The 15,961-nt window shown below is 42.7% G+C and overlaps 1 protein-coding gene across 1 annotated transcript; it reads left to right on the top strand.

Annotated features, from left to right (window-relative positions):
- The first annotated feature begins 15,205 nt into the window (after positions 1–15,205).
- Positions 15,206–15,724, top strand: LOC138888316 (uncharacterized). Its single transcript, XM_070170163.1, has one exon. It carries the CDS (start codon positions 15,206–15,208, stop codon positions 15,722–15,724), a length of 519 nt encoding a protein of 172 aa, XP_070026264.1.
- The last annotated feature ends 237 nt before the right edge of the window (positions 15,725–15,961 follow it).

Here is a 15,961-nt window from a genome sequence, read left to right on the forward strand (position 1 = left end):
CTCTAACTGACCCCCTTGCTTCTTCTGTTGTATCCAACATCCAGGTACATACTAGAACTTTGCATATGATGTAACAATGAAAGCATGAAATAAAAGATATGCGGGAGTTTAATCATTCGTTGCTGCAGTTACAGTTTTTACAAATGTTATTAGATTTGTGTAACTTGTTTAGTTTGTAATTCAATAAAGAAACACATTTGGTAGCCTTGTACTTAATTGCAGCTTAGTTTGTTTCAAATTGTGATTTCAGTTGTTTAGTGGGTTGTATGATAAGGAATGCATGAGTTGTTTTGGCACACAGGTAATTAGATAACTTTTCGGCTATATTCTGCATGTATAGAGCAGAATGCCTTAATCTTGCCAGATATAATGTAGTTTTATTGGATCTTTTTAGGCAGTTCACATGATCACGTTCAAATCCTATTAGTAACAGTTTTCGATAAGTTAATTCTACTGACCTGGTTTAAATAAGTGAGTTTCAAATTCGGATTTGAAGAACATTTAACATAGGCTTTTTTAGCAGTTTTATTAATCTTGTATATTAATTTCCTCTAGCAATTTAACATGTTCATCCATGAAATAAGGCACAAAACAATTCATGCCTCATAAACAACTAATCAGATAATCAAATAAGAATTCAAAGTTGGTCAAGCATGTAATTATCACGCATTCCTTCTTCTTTCATTTTATTAGAGACGAACACAATAGAAATGTACTCACTGTAGGTTTATCCTTTTAAATAAAAATGAGACGAGCCTCAACAAACAAAATGCACCAGCTGCGGGGCCCTCTAAATGTATACATTAAAATGCTTAGAATTCGGGACAGGCCGTTTAGCTAATTTTGCGGCCTTCCTAAAATAACAACACGCTAGTCGCTTTAGGCACGACTTAATTAGATTACATTCTTAAACTCGGGTGCACATTGATGTGACCCAGATCCAAACCTCAACGGAGTCGAAATGTATTAATAACCACGGGTGCATTGATTGTGACGTGGTTCGAGATGCATTTTCACGATGTTGCAATTCTATAAAAAATAAATGATAATTGTAAAAGCAGTTTAAACTTAATAAAAGCACGTAAGTCATAACATATATTGAAATCAGATATTTAGCCATTATAACAATTTAAGCGACCGTGCTAGAACCACGGGATTCGAGGGTGCCTAACACCTTCCCTCGGGTCAACAGAATTCCTTACTTAGAATTTCTGGTTCGCAGACTTCATTTGGAAAAGTCGAAAATTTCCTCGATTTGGGATTCAAGATAAACCGGTGACTTGGGACACCAAAAGCCAAACCTTTCCCAAGTGGCGACTCTGAATTAAATAAATAATCCCATTTCGAATATTGTCACTTAAATTGGAAAAACTCCCTCGCGCATTTAACCCTTCGGGGCGGGGCGCGCAAAAAGGAGGTGTGACAATATATAGGGCACACGTCTATGTTTATCCAGATAACAAAAAAGAGTTTAAAAATCGAATAAAAATTTACTTACATATATAATGAAGTACACCTACATGCTGAAGAAAGAAACATCACAAGAATCCGTCAATATTCAAAAACAATTATTTTTTCTTTCTTTTTGAAGAATGTTTATTTGAAGAGTCGATTTGTATAAATGGACATCAAACAAATAACAAAATTTTGGCTATACAATTGCTATCATTAATTTTAATTTAGCACCTTCTAGAAATTGAAGGGTATAAGCAAGCCAACACTGCAAGGGTATAATATTTTTTCGTTGAACAATATTAGTTTTGAATCAGTAGATTTCAAGGAAGCTTTTTTTCTCGAATTCAACTAGAGGGATATTGGTTTCTAATTGAATAATTTCTATAGCGATTTTCAAGTGTAGCAAAAAGTATATTTAAAAAAAAATTGGTATGACATAATTTTTTTAAATAAAACATATAGACAAATTATTTCGAAATGAGATTATTTTTTAAAATACAATATAATTTTAAAAATGAAAAGATAAGATATTTTTGAATTTTAGTAAAGAGTTTTTAAAATTATTACAATAGAAGCCATATCATGGATAAAATCAAGAAATCGAAATCTTATGGAATATTTACATAAATATCCGGCCATATTAATTGTTTAATTTTTATAGCTAATATACATAGATAATATGCCGACACACTTGATTATGCACATATTATATATGAATTATATATAAATTACACATCATTCAATATTTTAATTTAATTGTTTGGGTAAGTACCGATTTAGGCTGATTAGATAAAGCCAAAAGAAAAATATTAAAGAATTTCAACAAATGTGAGAACCCGGCCGGTCGTCTCATGAGTTACCGCTCCGTTTCTCCCATTTCTACTTCTTATTGTTGTGTTTATCGGTATTATTTGTTATCGGGTTGGTTGACTCAGGTTCGGAAAGGTTTTGGCGAGGTTTGAGACACTTAGTCTCTTTTGAGTGAGCTTCAATTGGAAGAGTCAACCGGATGTTGACTTATGTGCAATAGGGTTCGGATAGCCTCAGGAGATGATTTGGGACTTAGGAGTGTGATCGGAACGTGTTTTGGAGGTCTGTAGTAGATTTAGGCTTGAATTGGCGAAACTGGAATTTTGGCTTTTTCCGGTTGATAGGTGAAATGTTTATATATGGGTCGGAATGGAATTCCGGGAGTTGCAGTAGGTCTGTTGTGTTATTTGGGATGCGTGTACAAAATTTCAAGTCATTCGGACGTGGTTTGACAGACTTTTTGATTAAAAGCTGAATTCGAAAGATTTTAGAATCTTAGGCTTGATTTCGATGTGATTTGGTTGATTCTATGTCGTTTGAGGTGTTTTGAAGGTTGGTATAAGTTTGAATAGTGGTATATGACTTGTTTGTGCATTTGGTTGAGGTCCCGGGGGCCTTGGGGTGATTTTGGATGGTTGGCAGAAGATTTGAGTTGGTTTTTTTGTAGCTGAAGTTTTAGGACTGTTGTCATAACTGCATCAGTAGTTGGGAGTCCGCAGGTGTGACCCCCGCAGATGCGGAAGCAAGTCGCAGAAGCGGAATGGGCTATGGGGAGCTGGAACCAAAGAAGCGGCTAGGTGGCGCACCTGTGCGCTCGCTGGTGCGGATATCTTATCGTAGATGTGACTTTAGACATTTAAGTGAAAATCGCAGGTGCGGTGGTCAAGACCGCAGAAGCAGTAATGGGATCGCAGGTGCAAAAAGCCTGGGTCAGAAGGTATAAATGACTTCCTTCGCGATTTTTGAGTTATCCTTCACTATTTTCATGCGGGTTTGAGCTTGAAGGAGCTATTTGAAGAGGGATTTCAAGGGGATTTCATATAGGTAATGTTTTTGGACCCTAAACTTGTTTCTATGGTGTTATTTCACTGATTTGACTTGGAATTAATTGGAATTTAGGGGTAAAAATTGGGAATTAAGGCTTGAGATTAGAGACCTTTGTGTAAGGGTTTGAGGGGCCATTTGTTGCCGGATTTTGGTACTTTTGATATGAATGAATTCGTGGACTGATAAGAATTTCATTGATGTAAGTTTTATCGGATTCCGAGATGTGGGCCCGGAGGTCCGGTTGGGCCAATTTTGGGATTTTTGGTATAATTTGATTATTTTCGCATGGGCTTCGTTCCCTTCGCATATTCTAATTCTATGATTCTGATTTTTGTAGATTCAACGCAAGTTGAGGCCGAGGTGAGAGGCAAAGGCAAAGGCATCGCGGAGTAGTATTGCATCCGGTTTGAGGTAAGTAACCATTGTAAATCTGGAACTGAGGATACAAACCCCAGTATTTTGTATTGTTTTTGATAAATGAGATGATGCACATGCTAGGTGACGAGCATGTGGGCGTGCACCGGTAGGGCTTGTGACTTGGTCCTTCCCCTAGCAACTATTAAGCCACGTATTTGATTTTTAAATCATATGATATCACTTATTTTAGAGATTGATACTATATTATGGGTTGTATGCCATGTTTGGGGCCTTATGCCGACCTGTTGAGATCTTTAGGGGCATTTTTACTGTTTTCCTCACTCTATTTGTTTGAAAGCATATCCTCAGTCATGTTTTACCTATTTACTGTTTAAAAATGGTTTTTATCACTCTATTTCTTAAAATATGAAACATGTTTGGGCTGAGTTTCCCTGATTTCCATTGTTATGCCCGAGTGGTTGTGAGGTTAATGACTGAGAGAGGTTGAGGATTTAATGGTGAGGGATATAAATATTATGGATCGGGCTGCATGCCGCAGCGATACTTATACGGATTGGGCTGCACGCCGCAACAATATATATATATTGGATCGGGCTGCACGCCGCAACGATATAACGCTTGGGATGTAAGAGCCCCTCTGGAATCTGTACACCTCCAGTGAGCGTAGTCGACTATAAACTATAGATCGGGTTGCACGACGCAGCGTTTATCATGATTATTACTAATATGAGATATTACTGAGCCTGAGTACTGAGAGTGAGTACTGTGTGATGAGAGTGAGACACGAGTGACTGAGAGGCTTGCCCGAGAGGCCTTATATGTGAGTGATACCTCGCCCGATGAACCCATTTATGATACTTTTGATGATTTATCTCTTTTTTATAATGAGCCTTTGTTGATAACCGCTAAGTAAATGATTTCAAGTGTTTTAATTGAAAAATGAAGTTTTTGGGAAGTAACTGGCTTTTAAACTGTTGAGTTTTGATTTGATACTCAATTGTATACTCTTATATATAATTTTAACTGCTCTTCACTGTACTCAGACCTTATTTACTTTAGTTACTTACTGAGTTGGCGTACTCACGTTACTCCCTACACCTTGTGTGCAGATCTAGGTGCCCGAGCGACAGAGTGAGGGTCCTCAGCATTATCGAAGTTTGCCGGAGACTGCAAGGTAGCTGCATGGCGTCTGCAGCCCTACTTTCCTCCTCCCTATCCTTGTTTTTTTTGCATTTTTAGACTTGTTATGCAATAGACAGTCAGACTAGTTATATTTAAAGGCTCTAGACTCGTGACACTAGATTGTTGGGTTGTGTTGGTTTGATATTTTACCATTTTCTGCACATTTTAGTGATTTAAATATTTCTTATGAAAATTTGAGAGTTAAGTAATGATAGAAAAATGTTTTTATTAAAAGAGATTTACTGTGGATATTTGATTAGGTTGGCTTGCCTAGTATTGTGATAGGCGCCATCACGACCAGGTAATTGGGGCCGTGACAAGTTGATATCAGAGCCTAGGTTATATAGGTCTCGCGAGTCATGAGCCGGTTTAGTAGAGTCTCGCGGATCGGTACAGAGACGTCTGTATTTATCCTCGAGAGGTTGCAGAACCTTTAGGAAAACTTCTAATTATTGAATTCCTATCGTGCGATTCTGTTGATCCTAGTAATAAACTTTTGTTATTCTATTCTCTCATAGATGGTGAGGACACGTCTACCAGTTAGGATGGATGACCACTAGTACCACCAGTTGGGGCCACTAGAGGCCAAGGATGCGGTCAAGGCCGTGGTAGGGGCAGGGGTGTAGCCCGCACAGCAGCTAGGGCAGCATTGGTAGATCCACCAGCTGCCCCAGTTCAGGATCAGATCCCAATTGCGGGCGCTCCAGCAGCACCAGCAGAGGCACCAGCTGTGCCTATTGTAATTCCAGGCCTTTAGGAGACTCTAGCTCATATTCTATCAGTGTGTACTGGTTTGGCTCAGGCGGTCTCAGTTACTACAACCGCAGCTACTTCTCAGGCCAAGGGAGGCACTCAGACCCCCGTTGCTCGCACACGTTAGTAGGTTGTGTAGGGACTCCAGACACCCGGGGCACCTCCAACCTAGCGGGTTGCACTAGCTCAGGAGTATGTCATACCAGTTATGCCTGACGACAAGCAGCGTTGATTGTAGAGGTTTGGTAGACTTTAGCCTCCGACTTTCAGTGGTACTGAGGGCAATGATGCATAGGGTTTCTTGGACAAGTGTCAGAGTATTCTTCGTACATCGGTTATTCTGGAGATCAGTGGTGTAACATTTACTACCTTTCAGTTTTCTAGAGCTGCCTTTACTTGGTGGGAGGCTTGTGAGAGGTGTAGGCCTGTTGATGCAGCGCCCCTTACCTGGAAACAGTTTTCTGTTCTCTTTTTGGAGAAGTATGTGCCACAGTCTCGCAGAGAGGAGCTGCACAGGAAGTTCGAGCAGTTGCGTTAGGGTGATATGACTATGACACAGTATGAGATGTGGTTTTCTGAGTTAGCTCATCATACGGTCTGGTTAGTTCCCACAGATCGGGGGAGGATCAGGAGGTTCATTGATGGCCTCACATATCAGCTTCGGATTCTCATGACTAGGGAGAGGGTGTAAGATGCTACTTTTGAGGAGGTTGTTGACATCACCCACGAGATTGAGTCAGTTCACCACCAGGAGCGAGAGGAGAGAGAGTCCAAGAGGCCTCGAGGATTTGGTACCTTTGGTAGTGCTCCTTCGAGGGGTCAGTTTCAACACGGCAGAGGTCGTCCATTCAGGCAGGTCAGTCCGCTCGCCCAGGTTATCGTGGGGCATCATCGGGTCATGGTTCTCACAGTTCTCATTAGGGACATTCATCACTCAGTGCCCTTCCAGCCCAGAGTTTGTCCCGTGCTCCATCAGTTCAGGGTTCCTCTATGCCAAGTCCTTCTACTGGTCATTCCGGTACCAGGGTTTCCCTTCAGTCCCCATCTCCAGCACTAGGGAGTTGTTATGAGTGTAGAGAGTTTGGGAATATGGGAGGTAGTGTCCTTATCTTCTTGAGGGTCCGTCTCAGGAAAGGGGTCAGCTCTCGACCTTAGCTCCAGTTACTTCACCACCCGCTCAGGTAGCTAGGGGTAGGGGTCAGTCAGCTAGGGGTCGCCTTAGAGGGGGAGGTCGATCAGGTGGTGATCAGGCTCGTTTCTATGCCCTCCCAGGTAGACCAGATGTTGTTGCTTCAGAGCTGTGATTACAGGTATTGTCTCAATTTGCCGCAGAGATGCCTCTGTGTTATTTGATCCCGGTTCCACCTTTTCTTATGTGTCATCATGTTTTGCTCATTATTTAGATATGCCCCGTGAGTCTCTTGTTTCATTTGTTCACGTATCTACTCCGGTGGGCAATACTGTTGTTGTAAACTGTGTGTACTGTTTGTTTGTGGTAATATTAGTGGTCTGGAGACCTAAGTGGATTTTTTGTTGTTATATATGGTAGATTTCGATGTTATATTGGGCATGGATTGGCTATATCCGTGTCGTGCTATATTGGACTATCTCGCAAAGACTGTGACGTTAGCTGTGACGAGTGTGCCATGGATTGAGTGGCGAGGTTCTACAGATTTTGTCCTCAACAGGGTGATTTAACTTCTAAAGGCCCAACGGATAGTTGGGAAGGGTTGTCTTTCATACCTAGCATTTGTGAGGGATGTCGATGCAGAGACTCCTAGTATTGATTCTGTTCCTGTTGTGATGGATTTTCTCGATATGTTTCCTGTAGACCTGCCGGATATGCCACCAGATAGAGATATTGATTTTGGTATTGATCTGGTGCTGGACACTCATCCCATTTCTATTCTGCTATATCGTATGGCACTAGCACAGCTGAAGGAGTTGAAGGAACAACTTCAAGAACTCCTTGATAAAGGGTTTATTCGGCCTAGTGTGTCGCCTTGGGGTGCATGTTCTATTTGTAAAGAAGAAGGATGTCACGATGAAGATGTGTATTGATTACAGGCAGTTGAACAAAGTACCAATCAATAACAAGTATCTCTTGCCTCGTATTGATGATTTGTTTGACCAGCTTCAGGAAGCGAGAGTGTTCTCCAAGATTGATCTCCGTTCAGGTTATCACAAGCTGAAGATCAGGGACTCGGATATTCTTAAGACAACTTTCAGGACTCGATATGGTCATTTTAAGTTCTTGGTGATGTCTTTTGGGTTGACTAATGCCCCAGCATCATTCATGCACTTGATGAACAACGTGTTTCGGCCTTATCTCGACTCTTTTGTCAGTCTTTCTTGATGATATTCTGGTGTATTCACGTAGTTAGGAGGAGCACGCGGAGCATTTGAGAGTTGTGTTGTGGAGATTGAGGGTGGAGAAGCTTTATGCAAAGTTCTCCAAGTGCGAGTTTTGGCTCAGTTCAGTGGCATTCTTGGGGCACGTGGTGTCCAATGAGGGTATTCAGGTTGATCCAAGAAGATAGAGGCGGTTCAGAGTTGGCCCAAACCGTCCTCAGCTATAGAGATTCGCAATTTTCTTAGTTTGGTAGGTTATTACCGCCGGTTTGTTCAGGGATTTTCATCTATCGCACCGACCTTGACCAAGTTGACCCAGAAGGGTGCTTTATTCAGGTGGTCGGATGAGTGTGAGGAGATCTTTCAGAAGCTCAAGTCTGCCTTGACCACAACTCCAATTTTATTGTTTCCATCAGCTTCAGGTTCATATACCGTGTATTGTGATGCGTCGAAAGTTGGTATTGGGTGTGTGTTGATGCAGGATGGTAGAGTTATTGCCTATGTTTCTCGCCAGTTGAAGCCCCATGAGAAGAACTACCATGTTCATCATTTGGAGTTGGCTACCATTATTCATGCGTTGAAGATTTGGAGGCATTATTTGTATGGGGTGTCTTGTAAGGCGTTCACTGATCATCATAGCCTCCAGCACTTGTTCAAATAGAAAAATCTCAATTTGAGGCATCAGAGATGGTTGGAGTTGCTAAAGGATTATGATATTACTATTTTGTACCATCCGAGGAAGGCCAATGTGGTGGCTGATGCTTTGAGCCGGAAGGCGGTGAGTATGGGGAGTTTGGCATATATTCCAGTTGGGGAGAGACCTCTTGCAGTTGATGTTTAGGCTTTGGCCAATCGGTTCGTGAGGTTAGATATTTCAGAGCCTAGTCAGGTATTGGCTTGTGTGATTTCTTGGTCTTCCTTATTTGATCGCATCAGAGAGTGCCAGTATGATGATCCTCATTTGCTTGTCCTTAAGGATAGAGTTCAACACGATGATGTCAGAGATGTGACCATTGGTGATGATGGGGTGTTGAGGATGCAGGGCCGGATATGTGTGCCCAATGTAGATGGGCTTCGGGAGTTGATTTTGGAGGAGGCATATAGCTCGCGGTATTCCATTCATCCGGGTGCCGTGAAGATGTATTAGGATCTGAGACAACATTATTGGTGGAGGAGAATGAAGAAGGACATTATGGGATTTATAACTCAGTGTCTCAATTATCAGCAGGTGAAATATAAGCATCAGAGACCGGGTGGCTTACTTCAGCGGATGGATATTCCAGAGTGGACGTGGGAGCGAATCACCATGGACTTTGTAGTTGGGCTCCCACGGACTTTGAAGAAGTTCGATGCTATTTGGGTGATTGTGGATCGGCTGACCAAGTCCGTGCACTTCATTCTTGTGTGTACTACCTATTCTTCAGAGCGGTTGGCAGAGATTTTTATTCAGGAGATTGTTCATTTGCATGGTATCCCAGTTTCCATCATTTTAGATAGGGGCACTCAGTTTACTTCACAGTTTTGGAGGTCTGTGCAGCGAGAGTTGTGTACTCAAGTTAAGTTGAGCACATCTTTTCACCCTCAGATGGATGGGCAGTCCGAGTGTACTATTTAAATACTGGAGGACATATTGTGCGCTTGTGTCATTGATTTTAGAGGGTCATGGGATCTATTTCTACCGTTCGTAGAGTTTGCTATAATAACAGTTACCAGTCGAGTATTCAGATGGCTCCATATGAGGCTTTGTACGGGGAGGCGGTGTAGATCTCCAGTTGGTTGGTTTGAGTCGGCCGAGGCTAGGCTATTGGGTACAAACTTGGTGCATGATGCTTTAGACAAGGTGAAGGTGATTCAGGAGAGGCTTCGTACAATGCAGTCGAGACAAAAGAGTTATGCTGATAGGAAGGTTCGGGATGTGTCCTACATGGCTGGTGAGAAGGTTCTGTTGAAGGTTTCACACATGAAGGGTGTTATGAGATTTGGGAAGAAGGGTAAATTGAGTCCTCTGTTCATTGGGCCTTTTAAGGTGCTTCGGAGGATTGGGGAAGTGGCTTATGAGCTTGCTTTGCCACCCAGCTTGTCGAGTGTGCATCCAGTATTTCATGTTTCTATGCTCTGGAAATATATTGGTGATCCGTCTCATGTTTTGGATTTCATCACGGTTTAGTTAGATGATGATTTGACTTATGATGTGGAGCCAGTGGCTATTTTGGAGCGTCAGGTTCGAAAGTTGAAATCAAAGGATATAGCTTTAGTGAAAGTGCAGTGGAGAGGTCGGCTCAAGGAGGAGGCTACTTGGGAGACCGAGCGGGAGATGCAGAGCAGATATCCTCACCTATTTGACGCTTCGGGTATGTTTCTTGATTCGTTCGAGGATGGGCTTTTATTTAAGAGGGACGACCCGGCAGGTCATCTCATGAGTTACCGCTCTGTTTCCCCCATTTCTACTTCTTATTGCTGTGTTATCGGGTTGGTTGGCCCGGGTTCGAAAAGGTTTTGGTGAAGTTTGAGACACTTAGTCTGTTTTGAGTGATCTTAAGTTGGAAGAGTCAATCGAATGTTGACTTATGTGAAATAGGTCTCGGATGTGAATTTCTATGGTTCTGATAGCTTCTTGAGATGATTTAGGACTTAGGAGTGCGATCAGAACATGTTTTGGAGGTCCGTAGTAGATTTAGGCTTGAATTGTAATTGGAATTTTGGCGTTTTCTGATTTATAGATGAAATGTTGATATATGGGTCGGAATGGAATTCCAAGAGTTGCAATAGGTCTGTTGTGTCATTTTGGATGTGTGTGCAAAATTTCAAGTCATTCGAACGTGGTTTGATAGACTTTTTGATCAAAAGCGGAATTCGAAAGATTTTGGAATCTTAGGCTTGATTTCGACGTGATTTGGTTGATTCTATGTCGTTTGAGGTGTTTTGAAGGCTGATATAAGTTTGAATAGTGGTATATGACTTGTTTGTGCTTTTGGTTGAGGTCCCGGGAGTCTCGGGGTGATTTTGGATGGATGGCGGAAGATTTGAGTTGGGTTTTTTGTAGCTGAAGTTTTAGGATTGCTGTCATAACTGCATCTGTAGTTGGGAGTCTGCAGGTGCGACCCCCGCAGATGCGGAAGCAAGTCGCAGAAGCGAAATGGGCTATGGGGAGCTGGAACCGCAGAAGCGGCTAGGTGAGCGCACCTGTGCGCTCGCTAGTGCGGATATCTTATCGCAGATGTGACGTTGGACATTTAAGTGAAAACCGCAGGTGCGGTGGTCAAGACCGCAGAAGCGGGACCGCAGAAGCAGTAATGGGATCGCAGGTGCAAAAAGCCTGGGTCAGAAGGTATAAAAAACTTCCTTCGCGATTTTTGAGTTATCCTTCACTATTTCATGCGGGTTTGAGCTTGAAGGAGCTATTTGAAGAGGGATTTCAAGGGGATTTCATAGAGGTAATGTTTTTGGACCCTAAACTTATTTCTATGGTGTTATTTCACTGATTTGACTTGGAATTTAGGGGTAAAAATTGGGAATTAAGGCTTGAGATTGGAGACCTTTGAGTAAGGGTTTGAGGGGCCATTTGTTGCCGAATTTTGGTACTTTTGATAAGAATGAACTCGTGGACTGATAAGAATTTCATTGATATTGGTTTTATTGTATTCCGAGATGTGGGCCCGGAGGTCCGGTTGGGCCAATTTTGGGATTTTTGGTATAATTTGATTATTTTCGCATGGGCTTCGTTCCCTTCGCATATTCTAATTCTATGATTCTGATTTTGGTAGATTCAACGTAAGTTGAGGACGAGGCGAGAGGCAAAAGCAAAGGCATCGCGGAGTAGTATTGCATCCTGTTTGAGGTAAGTAACCATTGTAAATCTAGAACTGAGGGTACAAACCCCAGTATTTTGTATTGTTTTTGATAAATGAGATGATGCACATGCTAGGTGACGAGCATGTGGGCGTGCACCGGTAGGGCTTGTGACTTGGTCCTTCCCCTAGCAACTATTAAGCCACATATTTTATTTTTAAATCTTATGATATCACTTATTTTAGAGATTGATACTATATTATGGGTTGTATGCCATGTTTGGGGCCTTATGCCGACTTGTTGAGACCCTTAGGGGCATTTTTACTGTTTTCCTCACTCTATTTGTTTAAAAACATATCCTCAGTCATGTTTTACCTGTTTACTGTTTAAAAATGGTTTTTATCACTCTATTTCTTAAAATGTGAAACCTGTTTGGGCTAAGTTTCCCTGATTTCCATTGTTATGCCCGAGTAGTTGTGAGGTTAATGACTGAGAGAGGTTGAGGATCTAATGGTGAGGGATATAAATATTATGGATCGGGCTGCACACCGCAGCGATACTTATACGGATTGGGCTGCACGCCGCAGTGATATATATATTGGATCGGGTTGCACGCCGCAGTGAGCGTAGTCGACTATAAACTATGGATCGGGTTGCACGACGCAACATTTATCATGATTATTACTAATATAAGATATTACTGAGCCTGAGTACTGAGAGTTAGTACTGTGTGACGAGAGTGAGTCACGAGTGACCGAGAGGCTTGCCCGAGAGGCCTTATATATGAGTGATACCTCGCCCGATGAGCCCATTTATGATACTTTTGCTTATTTATCTCTTTTTTTATAATGAGCCTCTGTTGAAAACCGCTAAGTAAATGAATTCAAGTATTTTAATTGAAAAATGAAGTTTTTGGGAAGTAACTGGCTTTTAAACTGTTGAGTTTTGATTTGATACTCCGTTGTATACTCTTATATATAATTTTAACTGCTCTTCACTGTACTCAGACCTTATTTACTTTAGTTACTTACTGAGTTGGCGTACTCACGTTACTCCCTACACCTTGTGTGCAGATCTAGGTGCCCAAGCGGCAGAGTGAGGGTCCTCAGCATTATCGAAGTTTGCCGGAGACTGCAAGGTAGCTGCATGGCGTCCGCAACCCTGCTTTCCTCCTCCTATCCTTGTTTTTCTGCATTTTTAGACTTGTTATGTAATAGACAGTCGGACTAGTTATATTTAAAGGCTCTAGACTCGTGACACTAGATTGTTGGGTTGTATTGGTTTGATATTTTACCGTTTTCTGCACATTTTGGTGATTTAAATATTTCTTATGAAAATTTGAGAGTTAATTAATGATAGAAAAATGTTTTTATTAAAAGGGATTTACTGTGGATATTTGATTAGGTTGGCTTGCCTAGTATTGTGATAGGCGCCATCACGACCAGGTAATTGGGGCCGTGACAAGTTGATATGAGAGCCTAGGTTATATAGGTCTCGCGAGTCATGAGCCGGTTTAGTAGAGTCTCGCGGATCGGTACAGAGACGTCTGTATTTATCCTCGAGAGACTACAGAACCTTTAGGAAAACTTCTCATTCTTGAATTCCTATCGTGCGATTCTATTGATCCTAGTAATAAACTTTTGTTATTCTATTCTCTCATAGATGGTGAGGACACGTCTACCGATTAGGATGGATGACCACTAGTACCACCAGATGGGGCCACTAGAGGCCGAGGATGCGGTCAAGGTCGTGGTAGGGGCAGGGGTGTAGCCCGCACAACAGCTAGGGCAGCACCGGTAGATCCACCAGCCGCCCCAGTTCAGGATCAGATCCCAGTTGCGGACGCTCCAGCAGCACCAGCCTAGGCACCAACTGTGCCTATTGTAATTCCAGGCCTTTATGGGACTCTAGCTCATATTCTATCAGTTTGCATTGGTTTGGCTCAGGCGGTCTCAGTTACTACAGCCGCAACTACTTCTCAGGCCAAGGGAGGCACTCAGACCCCCGTTGCTCGCACACGTTAGTAGGTTGTGTAGGGACTCCAGACACCCGGGACACCTCCAGCCTAGCGGGTTGCACTAGCTCAGGAGTATGTCATACCAGTTATGCCTGACGACAAGCATCATTGATTGGAGAGGTTTGGTAAACTTTAGCCTCTGCCTTTCAGTGGTACTGAGGGCGAGGATGCATAGGGTTTCTTGGAAGTGTCAGAGTATTCTTTGTACATCTGGTATTCTGGAGATCAGTGGTGTAACATTTACTACCTTTCAGTTTTCTAGAGCTGCCTTTACTTGGTGGGAGGCTTATGAGAGGTGTAGGCCTGTTGGTGCAGCGCCCTTTACTTGGAAACAGTTTTCTGTTCTCTTTCTGGAGAAGTATATGCCACAGTCTCGTAGAGAGGAGCTGCACAGGAAGTTTGAGTAGTTGCGTTATGGTGATATGACTGTGACACAGTATGAGATGTGGTTTTCTGAGTTAGCTCATCATACGGTCTGGTTAGTTCCCACAGATCGGGAGAGGATCAGGAGGTTCGTTGATGGTCTCACATATCAGCTTCAGATTCTCATGACTAGGGAGAAGGTGTAAGGTGCTACTTTTAAGGAGGTTGTTGACATCACCCGTGAGATTGAGTCAGTTCACCGCCAGGAGCTAGAAGAGAGGGAGGCCAAGAGGCCTCGGGGATTTGGTAGCTTTGGTAGTGCTCCTTCGAGGGGTCAGTTTCAACACAGCAGAGGTCGTCCATTCAGGCAGGCTCAGTTCGCTCGCCCAGGTTATCGTGGGGCATCATCGGGTCGTGGTTTTCACAGTTCTCATTAGGGCCATTCATCACTCAGTGCCCTTCCAGCCCAGAGTTTGTCCCGTGCTCCATCAGTTCAGGGTTCCTCTATGCCAGGTCCTTCTACTGGTCATTCCGGTGCCAGGGTTTCCCTTCAGTCCCCGTCTCCAGCACTAGGGAGTTATTATGAGTGTAGAGAGTTTGGGCATATGGGGAGGTAGTGTCCTCATCTTCTTGCGGGTCCGTCTCAGCAGAGGGGTCAGCTCTCGACCTTAGCTCCAGTTACTTCACCACCCGCTCAAGCAGCTAGGGGTAGGGGTTAGTCAGCTAGGGGTCGCCCTAGAGGGGGAGGTCGATCAGGTGGTGATCAGGCTCATTTCTATGCCCTCCCAGGTAGACCAGATGTTGTTGCTTCAGAGATGTGATTACAAGTATTGTCTCAATCTGCCGTAGAGATGCCTCTGTGTTATTTGATCCCGGTTCTACCTTTTCTTATGTGTCATCATATTTTTCTCGTTATTTAGATATGCCCCGTGAGTCTCTTGTTTCATTTGTTCATGTATCTACTCCGGTGGGCAATACTGTTGTTATGGACTGTGTGTACTATTTGTTTGTGGTACTATTAGTGGTCTGGATATCCAAGTGGTTTTTTTGTTGTTATATATGGTAGATTTCGATGTTATATTGGGAATGGATTGGCTATATCCATGTCGTGCTATATTGGACTATCACGCTAAGACTGTGACGTTGGCTATGCCGGGTGTGCCATGGATTGAGTGGCGAGTTTCTATTGATTTTGTCCTCAACAGGGTGATTTCATTTCTAAAGGCCCAACGGATAGTTGGGAAGGGTTGTCTTTCATACCTAGCCTTTGTGAGGGATGTCGATGCAGTGACTCCTAGTATTGATTCTGTTCCTGTTGTGAGAGATTTTACCGATGTGTTTCCTGTAGACCTGTCGGATATGCTACCAGATAGGGATATTGATTTTGGTATTTATCTGGTGCTGGGCACTCAGCCCATTTCTATTATGCTATATCGTATGGCACTAGCGGAGCTGAAGGAGTTGACGAAGAAGCTTCAAGAACTCCTTGATAAAGGATTTATTCGGCCTAGTGTGTCGCCTTGGGGTGCATGTTCTATTTGTAAAGAAGAAGCATGTCATGATGAAGATGTGTATTGATTACACGCAGTTGAACAAAGTAACAATCAATAACAAGTATCTTTTGCCTCGTATTGATGATTTGTTTGACCAGCTTCAGGGAGCGAGAGTGTTCTCCAAGATTTATCTCCGTTCAGGTTATCACCAGCTGAAGATCAGGGACTCAGATATTCTTAAGACAACTTTCAGGACATAATATGGTCATTTTAAGTTCTTGGTGATGTCTTTTGGGTTGACCAATGCCCCAGCAGCATTCAT

Source organism: Nicotiana sylvestris, chromosome 3 (assembly GCF_000393655.2).
Source record: "Nicotiana sylvestris chromosome 3, ASM39365v2, whole genome shotgun sequence".
NCBI classification, from domain to species: Eukaryota; Viridiplantae; Streptophyta; class Magnoliopsida; order Solanales; family Solanaceae; genus Nicotiana; species Nicotiana sylvestris.

Excerpts from the sequence above, each read along its gene's own strand:
- LOC138888316 (XM_070170163.1), top strand. The coding sequence starts at position 15,206 with ATGGTAGATTTCGATGTTATATTGGGAATGGATTGGCTATATCCATGT.